The 26,102-nt window shown below is 37.6% G+C and overlaps 1 protein-coding gene across 1 annotated transcript; it reads right to left on the reverse strand.

The window, feature by feature from the left end:
* Positions 1-2,634: 2,634 nt before the first annotated feature.
* Positions 2,635-26,102, reverse strand: OTOL1 (otolin 1). Its single transcript, XM_070945555.1, has 6 exons — positions 25,529-26,102; positions 23,060-23,212; positions 7,834-8,202; positions 5,897-5,986; positions 4,587-4,658; positions 2,635-3,533 (listed from the first exon to the last, which is right to left on the reverse strand). Exons 1-6 carry the CDS (start codon positions 26,100-26,102, stop codon positions 2,635-2,637), a joined length of 2,157 nt encoding a protein of 718 aa, XP_070801656.1.

A 26,102-nucleotide genomic window follows, 5' to 3' on the forward strand; every position in this document is an offset into this window, starting at 1 on the left:
TACAATAATTCCTTCAGCTTCTTATTTAATTCCATCATCAAAATTAGAAATTACTATTTTACTTTTTTCCACTTTCATCAAAACATCTATAAAACAAGTCAGTTTTGCCAACTTTGCTAACTCTGCCATCTTCACAACCTATTCTTCCATTGTAGGTATTTCGATTTTTTCCATTTTTGCACATATTGCAATTGTAGAAGAATGCACTTACCATATATAAAATCTCCCTTTCATAAGTATTTTCTATCCATAAGTCCCAATAAGAAAAGGTCTGGTCCCCTAAACATCTTTGTTGTACTTCTCTGCTCTCTTTCTAGAGCAGGGGTGTCAAACTTAATTATTTGAGGGCCGCATCAGGGTTATCTCTGGCCTCTGGGGAGCCTGGGTGGGCGTGGCCAGGGTGGGCATGGCCAGCTCAACGTCACTCATGTCGGGAGTACCTTTCGTGGCCTGAGCGCTCTGCCAGTGAAAACAGAGTTTGGGAGGGCCCCACATGGCCCTCGTGAGCTCCATTTTTGGTTGCAATGGCCTCAGGCAACTCTCTGGCAGCCAAAACAGCCCTCCCGAGCTCCATTTTCACTGGCAAGGCACCGCAGGCCGGTTCTTCACTGTTTCCATGGTGGCTCCAGGGCCAGGTCTAAGCACCCGACAGGCCACATCTGGCCCATGAGCCTTGAGTTTTACACCCCTATCTAGAGTCTCAAAAAAAAAATTATGTCATGGTGACCAAAACTGGATGCAATATTCCAAGTGTGGCCTTAGCTTATTATATATGAAATAGTAAATTCAATTCTTCTGTCCTTAAAAAAATAAAAAGTCCAGGTCTGTTGACCACCAAGAGCATTTTGCTCTTATCAGGGATTTAAATGGAGCAGACTGTCTTTGTCCATTTATTGCTGATGTAATCTCAGTTCCCACATTGATAAGGATTCAGGAGACAGTTTTATATGCAGCCACCTGCAAGGTTCATCCTTATCAGTGAACAGACCCACCAGAATTACCTGCTAGTTTACACAAAGACTATAAAAAAAAAAAAAGAGCACAACTTCTTCCAATATGTTAGTGATATATTGCTGTACCCAGGAAATTGTTCAATTGCTGGGCTTCTTGGAATTCCATCCTTTTTCATTTTAGTGCCTCTTGCTAAAGATACTTAATGAGAATTGTGCTTGGAAAAGGAATGATTTCAGTTTATCGGAGAGGCTAAGAGCCTGACATCTGCTTTCTGAGAATGATGGGATTTATTGTCAAACAAATATAAGTGACACAGAGTTGGAGAAAGATGTTGGTATGATAATCAATCATATATAAGCAAGCTATTATGTGTAAGTTATCATCTTACCTACTTTGTCTTTGGGACAAAGTACAGAGCTACATAAAGGTAAAGGTAAAGGTTCCCTGCGCACATATGTGCTAGTCGTTCCCGACTCTAGGGGGCAGTGCTTATATCCATTTCGAAGCCGAAGAGCCAGCGCTGTCCAAAGACCTCCTCATGTGACCAGCATGACTAAATGCCAAAGGCGCACGGAACAGTGTTACCTTCCCACCAGAGGTGGTCCCTATTTTTCTACTTGCATTTTTTACATGCTTTTGAACTGGTAGGTTGGCAGAAGCTGGAACAAGTAATGGGAGATCCTCCCATTACATGGCAGTAGGGATTCGAACTGCTGAATTCCCGACTTTTCAATCAACATTGAGCCACCACGTCCCTTCATAGCTACATAGGGTACACGTACACATACACAGCTACATAGGGCAGCAATATTTATTAAACCACCGAGGTTTCAGAAGAAGTTATAAAATTTGGGAAAATTTGGTTATTAGTTCAAGTCAAAGTTTATAGGCATGGAAACAAATCTTCCAAATGAACCAGGAAGTAAAATAATTTGACAAAACTATACATAACAGGTGTGCATAAAGCTTTATCAACACTTATTACAATGCATTTTATATAAAGAAAAAGTAATTCAGGCCTCCCAAATCTATACAGATTTGTCCACACATTTATATTTCAAATCACCGTTGCCCAATTGGTTTGATTCACATCTATGGCTACACAAAAAAAAGTACAAGCAGTTATTTTACTTTATTATATACCACCCCACAGGATACAATTTATTTAAATGCAAAGTTTGAAAAGTAGATATATTTTTTTTTTTAATAAACTGACTCAATTTCTACAGCAAATGTTCATTCCATTATGCTACCATTTAATCTTGCGTTTACAATCTTAATTTCACTGAAGTAACTGATAGAAATAAGTATTTTAATAACGTTTTAGCTATTAAATGCAAGTGCTTCTGGATAAAAGGGTATTATTGTTATTTTAAAATAATATCATCTTTATCAAAACTATATGCAAAGCATGGTGTAATTTTAATCAGCTAATGACCATAGAAATAAAGTATGAAATCATTCTGGAGATGTTTTCTTTTCCATTGCCCAAGTGCAATTCCGTAACAGTTTCCCACAAAGCAGTTCAAATTATCACAGATTAAATGCCCCTTGCTTTAATTCACTTCCATTCGTTAATGTCTTGAGACCATGAGTTGGATAGTGAAATATGTTTCTTTATGATAAACAAGACAGAAGGGAGATCTTTCTTGGCACTTAGTTCATATCTAAGTGCTTTTCTTATAGCAGAGTGTCAAATATTTCATCAGGATATAAGAGGAAGCCTGAAAATATGCTGTCATCTTCAGCACTGACATAAACCCCATTCCAATCCCTTGTGACTTCTAGCCATACTTGGTCCCCTACATTTAACTTCAGAATCGTAAGGAAGGAAGCCTGATCTATCTCTTGGCCATAGAGTGTCTCCCGACTTCTGATCATCTTCTTGTTTTGACAGACAATACTGATGCGGGCAGGACGACCTCGTATCGTCATGTGATAGGAGAAGATATAAGCCCCAGCAATGCTGCAATTAAATTTCCCTGTCAACGGATTATAATGTTCCTGGTCATTGTACAGTATCTTGTCAAACTTAATGGGCAGGTTTGGAGGTGGGAAAGGTTTGGATAGACCAACGCTAAATGCTGATCTGGGGAGGGTTGGAGTTTCACCTTTTGGACCTTTTGGGCCTCTTGCACCTTTTTTACCAGGGGTTCCTCTGATTCCTTTAAAACCGAGACTTCCTTTCACCCCTGGAGGCCCCATCAAACCAATTGGACCTTGGTCGCCTTTGTCACCCCTAATTCCAGGTTGCCCTTTTTCTCCCTTTTGCCCATCCTCCCCATGTCCACCTTCTATTCCTATGTCTCCTTTAATGCCCTTTTCTCCTTTTGGCCCAATGTCACCCTTATCTCCTCTTTCTCCTTTTTCCCCTGGATCCCCCAAATAGCCCTTTTCGCCAAGGTCCCCCTTTTCTCCTTTTTCCCCATTTTCCCCATCAACACCTGGTAACCCCAGTTCCCCCATGTCTCCTTTCTCTCCTTTGGTGCCATTCTCACAATTTTCCCCCTTGGAGCCCTTTTGTCCTTTGACTCCAGGAAGACCATGGTTTCCTTTATCTCCTTTAAATCCAACTTCCCCTAGAAGTATTAAAGACAGAAGGAAAAGGTTAGAAGGAAAAACGTCAAGCAACATCGTGCTCCAGTTCATGCATCAGCTCAAAATTGCCAGGTCCCTTATTTTTATAGAAAATGCATTTGCCCTCTTCCCGTCATCATAATGACTTGGTTTCTAAGAGTACGTCCCTTTCACAAAGCATGTAGAAGAAGAATACTATGTAGATATGGGCAGGAGGCATGCAAGTATACAGGTATAACTGTGAAGAAATTATTGGTTGGAATAGGTGTGTGCTGGAGCTAGGTAGTCCTCCACTATGGGAGGGAGTCCAATGTCTTAATAATTGCATGGACTACATTTAAATATGACATATTTCTGTGCAATTTTAAAATGCATATGTCAGACAAGCACCAGAATACATAAAAAGCCTTTTCAAAGTAATTAATACATACCCAACCCTATGAGAAAAAAACTATCCACACATTGTGTTAATTATTATTATTATTATTATTATTATTATTAATAATAATAATAATAATAATAATAATAATAATAATAATAATAATAATAATAATATAATAATAATTAAGGACACTGGCAGCAACCAGTATCAACCATTAGCATCAGTCAATGGTGTTTGTGATCCATTTTTGAATGTCAGTTGACTGAATTTCATATTTAATGAATAAAGTAAATAATAATAATAATAATAATAATAATAATAATAATAATAATAATAATAATAATAATAGTGATAATGGATAATCTCATAATAATGGTACTTATTAAAATATTCCAAAGGCATTTAGAGTTGAAGATAATAAAAATAGGGTTCCTTCCAGTGACTCTCAGCCAACCATCATTATGCTGAAATAATTCTAATCAAGATATGCTGTCTCAAAAATTTCTGAGGGACACTAGAAGATGTTATAAGTCACTTTATGTGGAAATGGCTATGATAATCCATTTTCAAGGATTATATATCTCTCTCTCGACCTAGGGCCACAAAGAAAGAGAACCTCATGCCTCATAGGTACTTTACTTCCTTGTTTTTTCTCAGATTTTATGCAATATACCTGGGTCTCCGGGCTGGCCTGGGTATCCTGGGAGTCCATTTGCTCCTTGATCACCATGTTCTCCTTTATCTCCTATGACATTGTTCCAAAATATTATATATATATAAGTATTAATGCACATTCACCACCTCAGTGTTGGCATTTTCTCAAAGTCGAACCCGAAGCAAAAGTTGAGTTGTCCTGAATGGGCCCTCTCAATGCTACGTCCTCTTCCTCATTATCATCACTTAGGAGGTACTATAAGAAAGCTTATAGCTCTTTGTTTTGCAGAGATAGGACATTTTGGAAATATAAGTTTCTTTTAACTTCCCACTCTTGAAAAATAATCAAGAAATAATGGCTGCCAATTTGCTTCTGAATCCAATTCAAGGTGTTGGTTATCACCTTTAAAGCCCTTCATGGTGTGGGTCCAAGTTAGTTGATAAACTGGGTCACCCCAATAGGATTGGCCTGCTCTACCTGCACAGATCCTAAGAGGCATGCTACAGAACCCATGAGCCAAGGAATTTCAGCTGGTAAGGTCCAGAAATAGAACATTTTCTGCCATGGTTCCTGCCCTCTAGACTATCTACCCCTCCCCCCATGATCAAATTCTGTTTGGCCTTCCAAAAGGCCTTGAAGATGTGGCTATGCCAACTAGTGTGGGAGCCCAATGAAGATGTGGCACATTGCAGGTAGTTGATGGAGTAGAGCAGGGGTGTCAAACTCATAGCATCACATTGTTGTCACATGACATATCGTGACTTTTTTCCACTTCACTAAACCAGGGGTGGGCGTGGCCAGCGTGTGATGTATCTGGTCTGCAGACCATGACTTTGACACCCCTGGAGTAGAGAATACCTCATCTCCTCCTTGCGCGTACTTTGTTCCCTCCATATCCATCCTGCTTAAATTTATTGTAATTGAATTTTTAATTTTAAGACCTCTATTTATTGTTTTATTGGTTTTATACTGTAGTTTTTTCCTTGTCTATAAGCCATCTAGAGTTGCCTTTGCCAAGATGGGCAGCATATAAGATTGATAAATAAATAAATGGGAGAAGATGACCGAAGTCAGAAATCAAAGGTTGTTTTTATTGTTTCCTCGGAAGGAAACAATTGTTTCCTCGGAAGGTTGTTGGGAGACTAATTTATTGGGAGACTAATTCTAATTAGGGCTCCTCATCCCATGTCTTAGCTCTGCTTTCTTTATCACTTCAATAGGTCAACTAAATACATGAAAGTGCACTTTTTACATTTGGAAAATATTGCTAAATCAATCCAGTCCATGGAGGTGGTGATGGTTGTTTTTAAGAATTTTAATGTTCTTACCTTTGTTTCCTTTGAATCCTTTTGATCCTTGTAATCCAGGAGTTCCTGGTAGACCGGGACGGCCTTTTTCTCCTACTTCTCCTTTAAGTCCTATTTTTTAAAAAACAAGGAAAGTACATTATTTGAAAAGATTCATATGTCACAATGTCTTTAGTACTGTTATTTTGTTATTTTGCTATCCTAAGTCTTTGGATTCCCTCAAAATTTCCATTTTATTAGAGATGTCATATTGGCACATCTGCCAGGTCTTCCCCACCCAAAGGAAAGTTCAAGTCCCTGCCCAACACCCACAAATCCATCACATGGTCCAATCAAAGCACAGTCCCAACTGGAGATGCCTCCCAGTTCCAGCCATCCAGGTGCAGGGCAATATGTCCTTGATTTTCTGAGAAATGAATATTATTATGACTATATATCACCCTGGTTCCATACAATTCCCCCCTCCCAGTTTCCCACAGTAGTAAATGTGGCAGGCCTGAAGATCCAACGAAAAAGATGGCTTCCAGGCCTGACACTACTGTTATTTACTAGCTGTAGAATAGGAAGGCTGCCTCTGAAAGTAATTATTATGTGTTACGGTTGTTGAAAATCAACAGCAAACTTTCAAAGCTACTGATAGGCTTTTCACCATGAAAAATAGATAAAACTGCTCAAATTAAAGAGGAGCAAAGTGAGCTTTGTTTTGTTTTTCAATAGTCACCCACTTTATCTGCTGTTATGCTGCTTCTTCGCCCCACCCATCCTAGAACCTACACAGAGTTCGAAAACAGATTCATACCTCCACCTGTTGCCAAAGATGGGACGGGGGGAAGACAGTTGGTTCATATCTTACTAATACTGTAGATGCATTACAGTATTTCATATTCATGTTGGTTTAGATTTTCCTTGAAAAGAATCTAAGAACAGATTGCTTTTCCAATCTAAATAAAGATTGATTTTATACTAGTTTAGGGCCTTCTGAATCAGCATTGGCATCCTGGCTGTCTCCTTGGCAGCTTCCCAAAAGAATAAAAAAATTTATGTTACTTTTACATGGTGGCTCAAGAAATATATGTTTGAGTTAAGGAGTGGTAACAGAGCAGGGGGCTGCATCTTGTCCCTCTTCTATAACACCTCCTTAACTCAAACTAGTATTGAAAAGAGCAGTGATGGTGCAGTGGGTGGAATGCAGTACTGCAGGCTACTTCTGCTAACTGCTGGCTGGCTGCAATTTGGCAGATCGAATCTCACCAGGTTCAGGGTTGACTCAGCCTTCCATTCCTTCTGAAGTGGGTAAAATGAGAACCCAGATTGTTGGGGGCAATATGCTGATGCTTAGAGAGGGCTGCAAAAGCACTGCGAAGCAGTATATAAATCTAAGTGCTATTGCTATTGTCCTGAGCATACATGACTTATGTGCAAGCTCAGGAAAAGTCACAGCCCCTTTAAGAAACAGTCAAATGATAATGCTGCTCTGCTGAATATAAAACACCTTTGCTTAACCTGAATATAGCATATTTTTATATCAGGCCAGTGGCCCATCTAATCCAGCATTCTAGATGATATCGTATCGGAATCAATCAGGATGCATTCAGAAAGAAAGTTCATAAATGAATCAGAAGTTGAGCATCCACTTCTACCATTGCTTCCTACCAGCTGATATTTAAGGCAATATGCTTTTAGTGCACTCATTAAGGCTAGCAGCTGCTGACAATCTGTTTCTCCTGTCCAATTTAGCATATCTAAATTAGTAAGTCATTACTAAATTTGAAAAGGACATCATTAAACTTGAAAGTGAGAAATTCTACAAGTAAACAGTTGCTTTTTATGCTGGTTTAGGACTGTAGCAAAGGTCTGATTTGGTTTGGTTTGGTTTGAATTGAATTGATTTGATTTGATTTGATTTGATTTGATTTGATTTGATTTGATTTGATTTGATTCTAGTTGCTTTTCTCTACCTGGCAATCCTGTTTCTCCAGGTTCCCCTTTCTCCCCTGGAGATAAAGCACAACAATCACAGCAGTTAAAAAAGAAGTCCGAAGAGTCCAGAGTAAAGTTTTCAAATGGGAAGAGTGTGGTGGCTGTTCTGAAGGCAAAGTGTGGTGTAGACAATTCTGTTGTGACATCATTCTTTTCAGGTATTTCAGTGAGGAGGCTGTCTTCCATAGGGGCTGCCTCAGAAGCATCTGGGTTCTTAGTGGTTTCCATCTCAATAGCTTTTATTTTAGTAAACTTTGGAAATGGGGTGCTTTTTCCCTCAATAGTAAGATCAGCAATTGTCGTTAGTAGGAAGATGCAGGACCAAATCAGACACCACATTTTTGCAGCTGTAGGAACAATTAATGCAACAGTATATCATAACATAGATATTTATACATCATATATATATTTACTTGTTAAGTTGTTAAGAAAACTATTAAAAGAAAAGGCAATAAGGGCAATAAGGGTGATTCTTTTTGTTATATACACAGTCGGCATCCTTGTTCTACAAAATTGAACTAAGCTATGGTAAAATATCTCATTTAAATCTGAAAGTGTATTTCCAATAAAAAATAATGTGTATGCATGGGTGCAATTCCCCCATTTTATTTTATTGAATTTGTTTTTTAGTGTACAATTCTTTATTTTTTACATCTTTTGATGAAGTAACCAGCTAAGATACACATGCTGTGCATCCAATTTCCTACTTAGAATAAAATTCAGTAATATTACACCAATGATGTATGCCAAGCAATTCCAGCTAATTAAAACTGTACCTGTTCTCTTCTTTATGTACATGCCTCATACATCTCCAATAATGTCCCATACCTAAGCAGCGGGCTGGGAACAATTAAAATAATACGGTGACATCTCACTTGATTACTCATCTTTCTTTTTCATGCTCTTATGGAATTACTCTTCCATAAGGTGATGAATAGCATAATCACTAACTACCAAGTATGTTGACTTCATTTTCAGCATTATTTTTAACCTGGTCCATTTTCCCTCCCATAAGAATTCCAGTCTATGTGCCATCCTTATTTCATCTGTTACTGTGGCATTTGGTCAATTGGACATGTTTTCCTCAAAGTAAAGAATCAAAATCCTAACAACTGTTTGACACACTCAGAGCAATAAATCCAGGGCTGACTTTGACACCCATATTACATGTCAAGCTTATGTTCACTATTGAACATAATAGGAAAGTGTTAATCCTTGACTTCCAAAATTTATGTTGCTGTTTCTGTTGCTAAATACAATAGTTGTTAAGTTTTACCCCATTTTATGACCTTTTTCACCACAGTTGTTAAGTGAATCACCACAGTTGTTAAATCAGTAACTCGGTTGTTAAGTGAATCTGGCTTTCCCATTGACTTTGTTTGTCAGAAGGTTGCAAAAGGTGATCACATGACCTGGGGGCACTACAACTGTCATAAATACATGCCAGTTGCCAAGCATCCAAATTCTGATCACGTGACCAGGTGGATGCTGCAACAATTGTAAGTGTAAAAATGGTCATAGGTTACTTTTTTAGTGCCGTTGTAACTTCAAACAGTCACTAAACAAACTGTTGTAAGTTGAGAACCACTTGTATATGGAAAGAAAATATGGAACCAGTACAGCAAATGGTGAAATTAATAAAGCTGAGATTACTCTTGAAGATTTGTAATCTTGTATTTTTGGGTATCAATCAACAGTCATCAACTCTTACCTCTGGCCTTTACCTGTTCAATGGAATGGTGGTCTTCATACATTGAGATATGCTTGGACTCTCCATGTAATCAAAACTTCTATTTCACAAGCTCCCTAACTGCATAGAAAATCATTATTGTAAGGAAGCTAATCAGGCTGAAAATAAGTGCAAAATGACCAGAAGAGAAAATTGGTTTGACAGTAGACATTAATAGACTTGTCTGTATCTGTATCACACTAGTATAGAGTATGCCCAAGGCAAACCTGTCCTAACTCCATGCCACAGAAAAGACTAGTTGTAGTCTTGTGTAACAAGACCATATATTCCTACATTAAACCAAACTTTAAAGGGTCTCCAAACTTGACAAGTTTAAGTCTTACAGACTTCTCCATGTCCTGGCTGGGGAATTCTGGGAGCTAAAGTCCACAAGTCTTAAAGTTGTCAGGTTTGGAGACCCCAGCACTAAAAGATAACACAGAACCTCTAAGCAAAAGCAAAGAAGGAAGGCTTGAGCAGGCTGGAAGACTTCAAATCCCATTCTATTTGGCGATGTGGATGCAATAGTACTCACTACCCTTCAAAATGGATCCTCTCAGATGATCCTCTTTGGTTACAAGAATTCCTATACCAATTCCTATACCAATTCTTATACCAATTCCTATACAGTCATAAAGGTAAAGGTAAAGGTTCCCCTCGCATATATGTGCTAGTCATTCCCAATTCTAGGGGGTGGTGCTCATCTCCATTTCTAAGCCAAAGAGCCAGCTCTGTCTGATGACAATTCTGTGGTCATGTGGCCGGCATGACTAAATGCCAAAGGTGCACAGAACGCTGTTACCTTCCCACCAAGGTGGTCCCTATTTTTCTACTTGCATGTTTACATGCTAGGTTCGAACTGCTAAGTTGGCAGAAGCTGGGGCAAGTAATGGGAGCTCACTCTGTTACATGGTGCTAGGGATTCGAACCGCTGAACTACCGACCTGTCTGTTCAACAAGCTCAGTGTCTTAGCCACTGAGCCACTGCGTTCCCATACACAACACAGTCATAGAAATAGCTAAATGGACACTTTTATCAAAATAACATTCTTCTGTGTCATGAATCTCAAACAGACTTTCCGTATCTTTGCTTTAAGATTAAAACGGGATGGAGAAATTCGCAGGCTTTGCAAGGAAACCATTTCATATCTATCTCAGGAAAAGCATACATGATCTAATAATCTGTCCAAATGTTCTTTCTCAGAAGTAGAGTAGAAATATTTCTCCTATGCAAGATCAAATACAAAAATCCAACCATTAACTACTGGTGATGAAAATGTTGTTTAATATTACTAATAACAATTTTTAAAAATTTTATGGATGAGTGGGAGCTTGTTCTTCTGCTACCCTATTTCCCCCAAAATAAGACACCCCCTGATAATAAGCCCAATTGGGATTTTGAGTGCATGGCAATAAGGCCAAGCACTTATTTCAGAGTTCAAAAAAATATAAAACAGGGTCTTATTTTCGGGAAAACACGATATATAAGCCTGAGTGAACAGGAACATTCTGAGAGCCAAAAAAAAAATATTTCAAAGTAGCTCATTCAGAGCACTACAGAGCTAAATAACTGTGAGATGATTTCATAATGACTATCAAGTCAAGCTCAATTACACACATTAAAAGGTTTTAATACGAAGCAAATTTAGATGCTTGTAACTCAATGCAATAGGAAGACATTTCTTTGGGCTATAACTTATTCTGCATGTTCATAAGATTTCATATAGATTTGCTTATTACAAGATGGGTGTTGTGAGACCAAACCAAATAACTAGCATATTGCTTCATGAGCTTTCCAGAGACTCCCCTTGGTTAACTAAAACAAAATATCAAAAAGTAGTTTCACACAGCCAATAGACTGTGTTACCCATTTATGTGGTAACATATCATTGGGGAATGTTTCTTTCAAAATCACCTCCAGTTTAAAGATTTAGTAAAACTCATTTGTCTTAAATGCACCTGTGACTGGGGCCTCTTCCTTCAAATGAAATGCAGTGTATACTTCCATCTGGAACAATCTAGAGAAGAAATTTATGCGCTGTTTTAAATCTTTCTTTCTGAGGCTTCCAAATTCATTCTGCCTTGAGCTGCCTTGAGCAGCCTAGCTATAAGCTCCAAATGTAGTCAAAATGTCCATTTGAAGCCACTCACATTATCAGTGAAAATATACATTTGAATCATATGGGACTGGATGCTGTCCACTCTTCCTCTTGTCAGAAAGAGGGAGCCTTATATCTATACTGTCCTATGTGCTTGTGATGTCTTCAAACTACAAGGTAGGCCTTGATTTATGACCACAATTATGCCCCAAATGTCTGTTGTGAAACATTCGTTAAATGAGTTCTGCCCCATTTTACAACCTTTCTTGCCACAGTTGTTAAGTAAATTATTGCAGTTGATAAGTTAGTAACATAGTTAACAGTAACAGAGTTGGAAGGGACCTTGGAGGTCATCTAGTCCAACCCTCTGCTCATGCAGGAGACCTGGACTAGGGATTCGAACCACCGAACTGCTGACCTTTCTGATCAACAAGTTCAGTGTCTTAGCACTGAGCCACCTAGTCAGAGTTCTTAAGTGAATCTGTCTTCCCCATTGATTTTGCTTGTCAAAAGGTTGCAAAAGTGATCACATGACCTAGGAAGGAAGGAAGGAAGGAAGGAAGGAAGGAAGGAAGGAAGGAAGGAAGGAAGGAAGGAAGGAAGTTAAAGATAATCTTTCCCAAAACGAAAATTAGAAGGAAAAAAAATAGAAGCACATACAAAATCCTATATAATACTCAGCTTCTCCCATAAACAAATGGTTATCTTTCTCACATAACCACAGAGAGAAGAAGAGGGGCACAAAAATTAGAAGAACTGAAAAGAAAGAGAAATTGGGGGGGAGAGACAAAACAGGACCAAGGGGAAAGGGAGAATTATACAAAAGCAAAGAGAAGGAAAAAAAGATAAAAGTTCCGCTTGGGTGTTCACAGAGTATGTAAAGCTCAGTGTCCAAGTAATAGTGACCATCTCCTCACATTTATAAAACTGCAGAATAACATGAGTGAATTACCATTTGATTCAAATATGGTATGACTGAATGCAATAGGAAGCCTTTGCTGCAGGACAATAGTAGCCTGACTATATTTGGATCCACTGCTACATGGTTTTATCTAAATAGCATATCACTAATTCCGTTCTCTTCTAGTGCTGTTATCTTTGGGGGGAAATGTCTTTGTGTGCATGTATTTTTAATGTATTTGAATTTAGGAGCAAAACAGTAATTTTTACTTTGCTATCATCACAGTATGACTAGTTCACTTCAGAGAGTACTTTGTCCCCAACGTGGTGAGAGATCTGTGTTGCCAAAAAAAACCTGATAATAAGACACCAAGCTCAGGATCCCTAACTTTAAGGCCAGCCAAGAGACAAACAAGAGAGAGGTTGTTTCAAAGACGCTGACAGTGGGTTCAAACAAGATGTGAAGGGTTATATGGTCAGTCTCCTATTCAGGTCTGCTCTGGTATGTTCTACTCCAAACAACTGTAGACAATCTGTTGCATTGTAAGAGTTCCATAACTCAAACAATTAGCAAGGTAAATGGCCTGTGGGCTTTACTGAAGCAGAACGCCACAGAAACACTCAGGAAGGAACCTTCGGATAGACTTGTGTCTATCAAAGTCTAACCTCTGGTAAACAGAACTGAGCAATACATGATTAACGGTGGGAAGGGAGAAGCTTAAAGCACCAGCAGTACTTTCTGAAAAGAAGTTTATAATAAAGACATATAAAAATTAAAAATTTTCACACCTTCCCTGGCCTCGCTCTTCACCTTCCCAAGGAATATATTGCCTCATAGTTTGGAAACCTTGCTCTAAATGAAATGATATTTTTGGGAAAGAGCATCTCTGCATCCTTACTTGGCTGTTGTTTTATCACATCAGTATTTAATTTTATAGCTTATTATGATGGTTATGCATGATTTTTCCCTATTCATATAAGATCAATATGTGTTTATGGTTAAAAACACAAATTGCTCTTAATCATGCACACGTCTATACTATTAGCTGAATGAGGACATTGATGCAATTCCCACAGCTCCCACACACATGCATAGACTTTCAGTAGTAATGCTCGTTCAACAAACAGGAACTTGCTTGAAAAGCCATTGCCAGCCAAAATTAGATAATCAGCAGTCTGATGGGGTACAGGATACCGTCCTCTATTCATAATGAACAGCTTTTCCAGAGAAGAACTACAATTTGTTTCATTGATTTTCTTTATGAAATAGATTGTTTTATATACCAATATGTATACTTTATATTTATATTTAATCCTTTATTCAATGGTACCAGTCCTAGAGAAGATACCTTCCAGATGCGTTGGGCAATAACTACCAAATCTCTATCAAAAACTGGCCATTTAGAATTTTTGGGAATGTCAAAACCGGGATAATTTCTCTATAACTCTCAAACTAACATTCTCTTACTTTAAAACTCCATTCTGAAGAATTACAGATTCTAGCTGGATTTTGTAGAATTACAGAATCTACCTGAGCTTCCAGCACTTTGTGGTCTTTAATAAATTTTAATGCTTCCATCCAAAATTTTATAAATATGAAGCTATCCTATGCTGAGTCCAAATATTAGTCTATGTACCAGCATGTGAACTCTTTCAAGCCAGAGATATTGGAATGTCCTTTATCAAAGGTGGTCCACCACATGTACTTTCTGATATGAATGGGATAATATCATAAGTTTAGAGATGAATATTTATGGCAATAGATCTGTCCTGATGAATATCTACCGATAGTTAGCATGTACATCTCTTACTAGACATGGGAACTCCATAACAAACAGAAATGACTATTTTATCATCTAAAAATAGGTATTGACACATTTCAAAATCATGGGGTTCTGACCACATTTTAATTTAAAACCAAGTAGGCAGACTATTTATTTGTTTATATCCCTCCCTTATTATTTTTACAAATAATTCAAGGGGGTGAACATATCTTAAAGAAAAGTGTGACTGAATCTATATATCTGGAACTAAATTCTGGACTTCAGTCTTAGATTTCATATTGAAGAGCTGCTCAAATTATTGATATGTAATTGTAATGAATGCATCCTATTCAGATTGAACAAATTATTCTTGCTTTCTGCTTATTCCCTTTGCTTCCTTTCCGTAGTGACATTGCTACATGTATTTAACTGCTACAAATTAATGCAAAGAATAGCGAGTTAGATGTCTGGTGGTGATATAAACAGCTTCCTATCTTCCTAACTCATTGATACCTGGAGTGATCCATTTTCTATTTTTTCGTCTCATATTTATTTTCCTCAGCCGCTTGATATATTCTGCATAAAATACCATGTTACTTTTTCTGCATTGCACTTGAAGTGTTTAGTGAACAAAATGTCCTAAAATATTCTAAATAAAATATTAAGCATCTATACTTCATAAACACATTTTGTTAAAATGCCTAATTGTTATTACATTCCCCATATGTATTCGTTTAGCTTCAGTGTCTTCTTTTTCATTCTGGTTTAATATGGATATTAAAGGGGATTGGATAATTCCATTGTTGCATTTGTCTTCAACAGAAAATTATCAGGGTTGTTGTTTGTTTATTTTTAACTTCGCTCTGACAACTTCCATCTTGAATTTTTCCAGAAAAAGTGGGTTATCTTTTTACAGTTATTCAAATGTTTTTTGTATAATTGCTTTGGTGAATTATCTTCAATTGACAGAAATATCAGTAGACCCAATATTTTTTGAAATACAGACATCATTTAAAAAAAAGAAAGCTCATTATCTCCTACCTTAAGAATATTCTTATCAGGAGTAGTCACTCTGTAGAGCACATTGCAGTACCCAGTCTTAATCTTCAGTGGGTAGTGGGTTATTTTGTTTCTTTTATTACTTTAATAATGGCCAATGAGGGAATGTAGAAAACAAAGAAGAACTGGGATTGGTGACTTGTTCAGAAAGTCAACAGGGTGACACTGAAATTGGAGAAAATGTAAATTCAGTGCCCTTCACAGATCTGAGTTATGTGATAGGTTTCTTCAGGTACTTGAGAGATGAGTGGATGTCAATTAAGAACTGTGATGTGATTCTTTTAAAAATGTTAGATTTATATATGACTTTTCGTTAAGAACCTTCATGTGTTCTATAGCATCTTTCTTCACAAGCTTATCTGTATGACAACACTATGACATAAGTTTGATGAGAAAGAAATGACTAAGTGAACTTCCAAGAATGAGTGACTACTTGAATATGGATGTCTTTAATCCTAATTTTACAAAGTAAAATACCCTTCAACCTGAATTCAGTTCCTGGTTAATTCATGAGTACATCCTTATTGTTTTCTTGGCAAATACGATAGTGATTTTCCATTGCCTTATTCTGGGATATTTTTATGTAGCCCCTTGGATTTCCTCATAGCCTGTCATATGAGTACTAACTAGGTTTGGCTTTGCTTAACTTCGGATTCCAAACAATGCCAGCCAGGTGCTGTCATATGTTGAGATGTAATCTGATTTATAGCACCTTAACCAGGCCATCTTACTAGCTTTATAAAATGGAATGGAATGAACTGCCTACCTTAATTACCATCCCTTGAAGGAACTTGTCAGTTTTGAGATGGCAACTTTACATAGAAACATATAATGAATGTAAGACTTAAGATACTAAGATCTTTTGAAATCTTATTTAATAACTTGTCCGCCATTCACAAGATAAATAAGACCAGTTATCTGGCTTGAATTTAGTATAGTAACATTTGTTTATTTCTTCCCCTTAAATACTAGATTGATGAATCCAGGCATTTCCTGTTTACCTTAGAAAAGACGTGCACAGTTCTACTTATTCAGCTTAAGGACATAATGCAGGTAATTCCTAATTCATAGGAATTGGGTCATCTCAACTTCATTAATTTATTCATGCATGCATTCACTTTATGTTTTGTTACATAAAATGCAATAATCATTTTAAAGCTGAAAAATGTAACCAAAACAACCAGCAAAAATACATCAAATGGAATTTATTGCCATCAAATGTGGTGATGGCCACTAATTTAGACAGTTTTAAGAAGAACTGGAGAGATTCATCAGAAAACAAGTTACTAGTGTGATAACTATTTCAAATAGCAGTACCTCTCTCCAATTACAGGCAAGACAACTCACTGTAAATATCCATTGCTAGGAAGTAGTCAATCTACCTCAATTATTACTTAGTTAGGAAAACTAAAATGGTTCCCTATGTAGAAAGTTAGTACCCACCCCTCTTAAAAATAGAATATATTTTCCCTAACAGAAATAGAAATCTTAAGGGAGACAGAAACTCAGAGCTTCAGCTCCCTACCCCCCAGCAGATATCTGGTGCCCATTGAGAAGGACTGGGCCAGTCTATCTACAAAACAAAAGACCTTCAGCTCCAGGGTGATTGGATTAAGACATGACCCTCCAGGACATTATAGGATTATCTAACAGCAGGGCTCACTGCATTACAAAATCACCTGGGGACATTGCATCACTCAGCAAGCTTCAACCAAGCTTTACTCAGAAAACCTACAAGTTCAGCTATGACCCCTGCATGGCCCTGCAACCCAGTGGTGGGTTTCAAAAAATTTTACTACCGGTTCTGTGGATGTGGCTTGGTGGGTGTGGCATGGCTTGGTGGGCGTGGCTTGGTGGGCATGGCAGGGGAAGGATACTGTACAATCTCCATTTCCTCCCCAATCCAGGGGAAGGATACTGCAAAATCCCCATTTCCTCCCAATCAGCTGGGACTTGGGAGGCAGAGAATAGATGGGGGTGGGGACAGTCAGAATTTTTACTACCGGTTCTCCGAACTACTCAAAATTTCCACTACCGGTTCTCCAGAACTGGTCAGAATCTGCTGAAACCCACCTCTGCTGCAGCCAATAGAATACATTTCTTGCACAGGAACAGGAAGTTCAAGGGCAAGGCCCAAGAGAGGGTATAAATAACCCTCACGCTCCACTCAATGTGGTCAGCTACCCAGAATCACACGCGCTTGGTGGTTCTGCTTCACCATTAAACCATATTTCCAATCAACCTCCATGTTTCCAGTGTCTTTCTCCCTACTTGGGACTGAACCAGATGAATATTTCTTCCAACACCTATTTTAAATGCTAATTACTGTTTTTAAAAAATCTTCTTTCAAATAGACACAAAATGTAGGTATACAATTAACACTATTTTGTGTTTTTAAATATTATATTTGATTAATTGTATTTTTAATAAACACTGCTCTCTGCTGGCAGTTGGAATGCCACTATTTTACATGAAGTGCAGGACATAAATTTATCTGTATAGTTATAAATTAAGTGTGCAATTTTTTTTGCAGATATGCATTTCGTCCATATTTGGGATATGCATAAGTAAACAATCTACAGAGAAATCTACAGAAAAAAAGTTGAAGTGAGACTTATTTTGGCCCATTATTTCATAATTTTATTTTACTGAATGTGGACAATATTCAAATATGTTATCCATTACTCACCTAGAGCCTGAAAGGGCATAATTTTGAGAACTTCTAAACATTTTATATACATTGCCATACATTGCTACAATTCATTTTAATATATTTATTCTGTTTCCTCAGCAGAGCTTAGGGATAGGTATGTGATCCCTTTGTTCCCATTATATAATATTTTTAGAGATATATTTGTTTCAGTTAAATTGAAAGGCAGGAATTGTTGGTTGTCAAACCTATGCCTATATTATCATAACCCAATTCTCCAAACACTATACCATACCAGTGGTGGGATTCAAAATTTTTTACTATCGGTTTTGTGGGTGTGGCTTGGTGGGCGTGGCATAGCTTGGTGGGCATGACTTGGTGGATGTGGCAGGGGAAATATACTGTAAAATCTCCATTCTCACCCCACTCCAGGAGAAGGATACTGTAAAATCTCCAATCTAGGGGAAGCTTACTGCAAAATCCCCATTTCCTCCCGATCAGCTGGAACTTGGGAGGCAGAGAATAGATGGGGGCAGGGCCAGTCAGAATTTTTACTACCGGTTCAATTCAACTACTCAAAATTTCCGCTACCAGTTCTCCAGAACTGATCAGAACCTGCTGAAACCCACGTCTGTACCATACTGTCTCTCATAGCTTTGTGGCGATCTGTTTTCACATTATCAGATGGAAAACAATCAAAAAGTTCATCCCTACATGATATGAATCAACTGTTTTGATGTCATCTTTATCTTATTCTAATTTTTGCTGCCCTAGTTCTCTGAATTTGTGTTTTGGCCTGTGTGCAATTTTAAAGGTCACCTACTTCATCATATTTGCTAGAACCATTGTTCAGGCTAAAGAATTTTCATTATTTTTCTTCACTTACACTTGATAAAAATAGAATAAGAATAAGAATAGAATTCTTAATAATGAGTAGGAATGAATAATGAATAAGAATGAATAATGAATAAAAATAGAATTAGAATGATATAATTAGAAATATACTTTATTTATTTTCTCTTATCAGCAAACACATATTTATTCATATGTAGCCCTTCAGTACAAACTCTTTGCTCTTTTCCTGAATCAGTTCCAGGTTTACCCATCACCATGACACTGAATTGTTTTGAGGGCTAAATTGCCATTTTTGCAATTTATTTCAAATCAAAGCAATAATGGAACTGATTATGCCATTGTGAGACTTTGATTTTCCTTCACTGTGTCTTCTAGCTCCTGGGCAGAAGCAAATCCTCATTCAGCGTTTGCTGTGACCTACAATAACTGTACTAGAGAAAGCATATACAGTAGTTAACATGATCAGGAAACCAAATTGAATCCATTTAGTCCAGTTTTGCCATCAGTTGCATTAAAACCTTCCTTGGTTTATATAAGCAGTAGGCACACAACCCTTTCCCAACCCTACCACCCACCATGACTACAGCCATTAGTGCCCATTCTTCCAATGACTGGAACTACAGAAAAATATGCCAGTATCATATTAACCATATTAACGTTGATAAAAGTTTGGCATAGAAGTATAATAGAGACAGTTTCCCTTAAAAAAAAATGAAATTGGTTGTGATGCTTGACTAAAAGAATTTTTTTTAATGGGAGTAGGAGATTATGGTTCAATCAGAATAGAACTGGAAGGGACTGATGTCTTCTTGTCCAACCCCCTGCTCAGCAGAAGACCCGATACCATTTCAGACAAGTGACTGTCCAGTCTCCTCTTAAAAACCTCCATTGATGAAGCACCCATAACTTCTGAAGGCAAGCTGTTCCCACTGGTTAATTGTTCTCACTGTTAGGAAGTTTCTCTTTACTTCCATGAGCTTCTCTCCTTGATTAGTTTACATCCAATGTTTTTTGTCCTGTCTTCTGATGCTTTGGAAAATAAGTTGACCCCCACCTCTTTGTGGAAACCTCTCAAATACTGGAGTATTACTATCATGTCACCCCTAGTCCTTCTTTTCTTTAGACTGGCCATACCCAATTCCTGCAACCATTCTTCATCTGTTTTTGTCTCAAGGCCCTTAATCATCTTAGTTGCACTTTTTCCAAAGTCTCAACATCTTTTTTGTAATGTGGTGACCAAAACTGTATGCAGTATTTCAGGTGTGGTCCTACTAAGGCTTTATGAAGCGGTACTGATATTTTACGTGATTTTTATTCTGTGCCTCTGTTTATACAACCAAGGATTGTATTAGCTTTTTTGGCTGCTGCTGCAAAACTGCTGGCTCATATTTAAGTGATCGTCCATTAGGACTTGAGTCAGGTTTCGCCTGACTACAAGGATGTGTAGAAATCCTTTGTGTGACTTTCATCATTCAAAGTAAAATCACAATAAATCAAAGCACAATACATTTAGGGGTTTCCCTAAAAGTCTACAATCTTATTTAAAGTCAACAATCTTATTTAAGGAAGCTTTTGTTCTGAAGGCAGAAAGAGATAAGACCATAGGGTGGGGTTTGTTCATTTTTTGAATGGTCTTCTTTTGCAGAACCATGGGGTTTGAAGGGACTTCTAGTCCAATCCCAACTTCTGCAGGCAAGTTGTTCCACTGATTAATTGTTCTAACTATCAGGAAATTTCTCCTTAGTTCTAAATTGCTTCTCTCCTTGATTAGTTTCCACCCATTGCTTCTTGTTCTACCCTCAGGTACTTTGCAGAATAGTTTGACTCCCTCTTCTTTGTGGCAGCCCCTGAGATATTGGAACACTGCTATCATGTCTCCCCTAATCCTTCTTTTCATTAAACTAGACATACCCAGTTCCTGCAACCATTCTTCATATGTTTTAGCCTCCAGTCTCCTAATCATCTTTGTTGCTCTTCTCTGCACTCTTTCTAGAGTGACAACATCTTTTTTACATCGTGTCGACCAAAACTGAATGCAGTATTCCAAGTGTGGCCTTACCAGGGCATTATAAAGTGGTATTAACACTTCACATGATCTTGATTCCATCCTTCTGTTTATGCAGGCAAGAACTGTGTTGGCTTTTTTGGCAGCTGCTGCACACTGCTGGCTCATATCTAAATGGTTGTCCAGTAGGACTTCAAGATCCCTCTCACAGTTACTACTATTGAGCAAGGTACCACATATACTGTATGTGTTCATTTTGTTTTTCTTGCCTAAATGTAGAACCTTACTTTGTTCACTGTTGAATTTCATTTTGTTAGATAGCGCCCAATGTTGAAGTCTGTCAAGATCCTGTATCTTGAGCCTATCTTCTGGAGTGTTGGCTATTCCTGCCCGCTTGGTGTCTACACTTTAATAACTATCTTTAATCAGTCTTTCGACAAGTTACATTACATAATCCCATACAATTTGAAAGGTATTAGAATCAAAAGTCATATTTTTGATTTTTTTAATAAAGGAAAAAAACTGTTTCCTAGAATTTTTCAACAAAATCATATATAATCATATGCAACTCTTAATCAAATCAATATCTTCATTTTTTTATTTATACATTATAACCATTTCCGCATAGTAGTTCTGGTATACCTAGCTCTTTCTTTTATCTTGACAACATTTTTGTGAGAAACAGTAGGCTAAGAGATGGAAACAAGACTGAGGATGCCTGGTGAATAATATGGAAAACTGGATATTTGAACCTTGGTTTTTTTTGCTCTGATCTAAATCACTGACCACTAATTGATTTTTTTTCTTGATCTGCAAAGCATAGAGATTTCAGGCTAATCAGAAAACTACAGGCTATTAAACTATTGTCCATTAAAATGTCTATAAAGCTATTGTCAATTAAAAACTAAAGGATTTATCCTTAACATTCAAGAACTAGAAATCTAGTACAGTACTGTATAGTATCAATAACTTAATTTTAGAGTTTCTAGTGGTAGCCACTGGCCAATCATATACGAACTTGAAAGCAGTATTAAGGGCCTGATTAGCACTTGTATGGAACTACCAGCCATGTAAGCTAAACTAAGAATTTTTTAAAAAATTCCAGAGGAAAGTAATGACAAACTAGTTTTGTATTGTTTGGAGATAAGTATATGGGAAATTATTCCTAATATCCACAAAGTCAGGCTTGATTTTTTTAAAAAAATTATCAAGTTAATTATAAGAACTTGCTACTAGCACAATCAATTTTAGCAATGCATTTGAAAATGGGCAATAGAGAAAAATGAGAAAATACCATCAGTATCGTAAATAGGAATAAATGCAATTGGAGACACAAAGCCTATTGATTTAAATAAACTGACATTGTGTCCAACTTTAAGTGATGGATATTGTATTTCCATTAATATTAATGTTTCCTTTCTTTTATTAATCAGGGTATAGCAAAAACCCTGAAAATACTGAATCAGTACTTTCATCAGCCACTAGGCCATTTTGAGAAGCATTCAATATTTGAAGCCAAATTTCATCATCTTCAGAAAGTTGAACCAACATTGACCCAGAGACCTGACTAATGTCATGTGGGGCCTGTCTTACACCAGATACTTGCTGAATTTGTTGGCCATTATGAAAAAGTGCAGCCTTTAGTGATTTGCTAGAAATGCTGAGGTGATAACTAAAATAATAGGTACCTCCAGTGGGGGCTATAAATCTCCCAGATTCTGTATGAAACCCATCATTTTCATTCAGAAAAACCTTATCAAATCTCACTGGAGATCCTGGCAGTGGGAAACTTCTCCTTTTCTGAAGGCCAGCTGAAAATGCAGTGGGTTCAACTGCTTTGCAGCTCCCCTTTTGCCCTTTCTCTCCTTTTTGGCCTCGAAGACCGGGCATTCCTTGGATTCCAGAAGAACCCATTTTTCCTTGTCTTCCTGGATCTCCTTTGAGACCAAGAGGCCCTTGGGATCCTGGTGACCCTGCTAAGCCTTTTGCTCCTTTTCTACCCATAAGACCTCTTTGTCCTTTCTCTCCAGGATTCCCTTTCAGTCCAAGGTCACCTTTTGAACCCAATTCACCATTTTCTCCTTTGTCTCCTTTCAGCCCCCGAAAGCCTCTGGGGCCACGATTCCCAACCTCACCTTTCTCACCTCTTTGACAAGGAGAATTATTAGACCAATCATGTTCTTCTGTCTGACCACTAAGTAATTTGGAACTGGAATCCCCCCTTTCTGCCATTAGCTCTTGTCCAACACCTGTCAAATGTCGTAGTTGTCCTTTTCTTCTATCTAGTCTTGCCATATCTAGAACCAAAGAGAACATATTCATCCATTAGTAAAGATATTGAAAGAAATACCTTAATCAAGGATGGAAAAATCAAATAAAGAGATTTACATCACGTTATTTTAACATACAGTATGTAGTACTGGCTGGGTGGCATATGCCACTTTCATCTTTGGAGAGAAAGGAATAGCATAATTTCTCAGAAGTAATTATTTAGAAATGTCATTGTTGATATGCATAATGCATAATGGCAGCAAAGAGCAAAGCTGTTCCATTTCACAGAAATCACGAGACTATATGAGCTATCAACCTCTTGACCATAATGAAAATGGTGACATTCCTAAAATATTTTTGGGGAGACATTAATTTATAAAGAGAAATTCAATGGCAAACAGTAAGGAAACAACTTCTAATACAATCTAGAAGAAAGCTGATGTTGGTTTCCTTATATTCAAAAGTCTAATGAATTCTGTATTAGGAAGTTCAAACAAGTTCTCTGGTCAAATCTTTCCATGCTTATCAATTTTGATTGGCTTGAAGTATGCAAGGGATGCAAAATTGATGCTTCCATGATGGAAACACGAATAAGCTTAGAGGAAAGAGAAGAATATTGAGAATTAACTAGTGGTTAAAGCACCAGGCTAGAAAGCAAGAGATGATGATTTCTAATCCTGCCTAGTCATTAAAGAAGGGTGGGTGATTTGGGGCCAGTCTCTCTCTCTCTCTCTCTCTCTCTCTCTCTCTCTCTCTCTCTCTCTCTCTCTCTCTCCACTCCCCTCAATTCACAGGATAGTTATTGTGGGGAAAATAGAGCCAGGAGTTCACTGCCTTGAAGAAATAAGATTTTTAAAAGGAAAAGGTGAGAAGCCTAAAGTACAAAGGCAATATCTAAATCATTATGTGGTAGAAACAAAAATGGATAGAAAAGTGTGGCTCAGAAGTAGACTAATTATACTTTCTTTCCTTTTCCTTATCTTCCTTCCTTTCTTTACATTCTTCCTGCACTGTGCATAACACTTCTTACTCCAAAAGGAAACAAAATAATGGTAATGGTAATATGGAATATTACTCCACAGTATCCAGTAGATTTTTCTAATGATGTTCCAGTATTTCTCCATCTCCTGCCAACAGCAGCTAGCAATCTGGAACGTAAACTGGCAAAAGAGGATAATGTGAAGCCAGCCGTGCATTTGGACTGCATTGATTATTTGGCTCTATACCCTTCATTTTATCCCTGTTGAATGCTTTTACCTCTGAACCTATGGAAACATCAAAATACTGCTTTGTTAGAATCCATTCAATGCGATAAATTGTACCAGCTGTTGGCCATAATCACTGGAAATTTTGATTGTGAAATCCATGACGTCTGAAAAGCCTCAATTTAGGGAAGTACATGCAGCCCAGCTAGTTTACTTAAGTCATCTTTTCTTATTTCATTACAAAGTTTTAAATACCGTACAAAGTTCACTATTTGAATTTCAAGAGTAATGTATGTAAATCAGCAAGCAGAAGATGATTCAGCCACTCAAAATCAAATTTGATTTAACCCGGGGAGAGAGATATGCTTTCATTTCATTTATCATATTATTTCTGTCAATTTTTAAAAAATGTTTCTGCCCAGGATTTCTTGTGGGGTCATCCTGAGAATTTGAGGGACTGTTTGAGATTGTGATCCTAAATAATTCACTCAAAGAATTAACCAGTTTTGTTAAATCTCATAATTGTCCTCAATATCCAACATTATTACAGCTGTACATTTTAGGGGATAAATTCTTAACTTCTCAGTTTATTCCTGCTAAACTTCTAAGGAATCCCATGGCTTCCTAGAATATATTCAAAATGTATTTATTTTTGATTGCCTCGGACTATAGTTACTTCAAGCCAAATCAAGCTGTGTTTGCAGATAGATCCTGGAGTAAACAGAATGTTTGGACTTTTTATACAGTTGCAAACAATATATAACAAAAGCACTAGCGGATTATGAGAATTATCCCACAGTGCTGTGGGTCAAACATGTGATCGAAGAGCTGAGCACAAGGGGATAAAGGCAACCCACAGATCAGTAGACATTAGCAGACATTCGGAGTTTTGAACCCTGGTGATTTGCCTACTGCAAGGAACACAATTTGTTCATTTACCATTCCTGAATATCTTTTTACTTCATTGCCCAGAGAATTTGGATTTGGAGGATTTTGAGTACGATACTGATCCGGTTGTTTTTAATTAGGGAAATAAATGAATAGTCTTCGTTAAAAAAAAGAAGAAGTAGTTTTCAAAAACCTGAAGGCATTAAGTGATAAAATTACCTGCTTTCTTTCTTTCTTTCTTTTTTTTACCTTGATCTCTCTTTTGTCCTTCTGCTGCTGGAATTTTACAAAAGCAGTGCTTCTCTGGGTCACTGCCATTTCCCTTTGGTGTATGTGAGACGGCAGGAACTAAGTAGCCATCAAATGTAATGCCTTTGTTAATTCCAGCAAATGGCATACGTGTGCTACCACTGTTCTCATCTCCAGAATCACCTTTTCCAGGAAAGGCCTGTCCCGTGTTTGCAGCTGTGAACAGCTTGAAAGCCATCTGTTGTTTGGATCCAGCAGTCGTGGCTGCTGGTTCTGGAAGGTTCTTATTTACCACTCCATCCGTTCCATTAAAGGACGAGGTTGCCAGTGATGTTATGACAATCTGGGAACTTGCTTGACTCCCACCATCTGTGACTGGCTCAATTTCATTTCTCTCTGGGTCCTGATCAGAGGGAACAGTGAAGGCTTGTTTAGGGGCTTCGGTTTCAATCATGCTGTTGAGTGACTCCATTGTGAACAGCTGGTAGGGAGAAAAGCTAAGGATGGCTGTCATACTCACAGGACCCCAAGAGACAATAGACAGCAAAATTTGAATTAGAAGGAAGGACAGCAT

The sequence above is a fragment of the Pituophis catenifer genome, unplaced genomic scaffold (assembly GCF_029215685.1).
Source record: "Pituophis catenifer annectens isolate HBS135680 unplaced genomic scaffold, rPitCat1.0.hap2 SCAF_6, whole genome shotgun sequence".
Taxonomy (NCBI): Eukaryota; Metazoa; Chordata; class Lepidosauria; order Squamata; family Colubridae; genus Pituophis; species Pituophis catenifer.

Excerpts from the sequence above, each read along its gene's own strand:
- OTOL1 (XM_070945555.1), bottom strand. The coding sequence starts at position 26,102 with ATGCTGTCCTTCCTTCTAATTCAAATTTTGCTGTCTATTGTCTCTTGG. Across the intron at positions 23,213-25,528 it reads AGGACAAAAGAGAGATCAAG|ATATGGCAAGACTAGATAGA; the intron begins GTAAAAAAAAGA and ends CTTTGGTTCTAG. Across the intron at positions 5,987-7,833 it reads TGGAGAAACAGGATTGCCAG|GACTTAAAGGAGAAGTAGGA; the intron begins GTAGAGAAAAGC and ends TTTAAAAAATAG.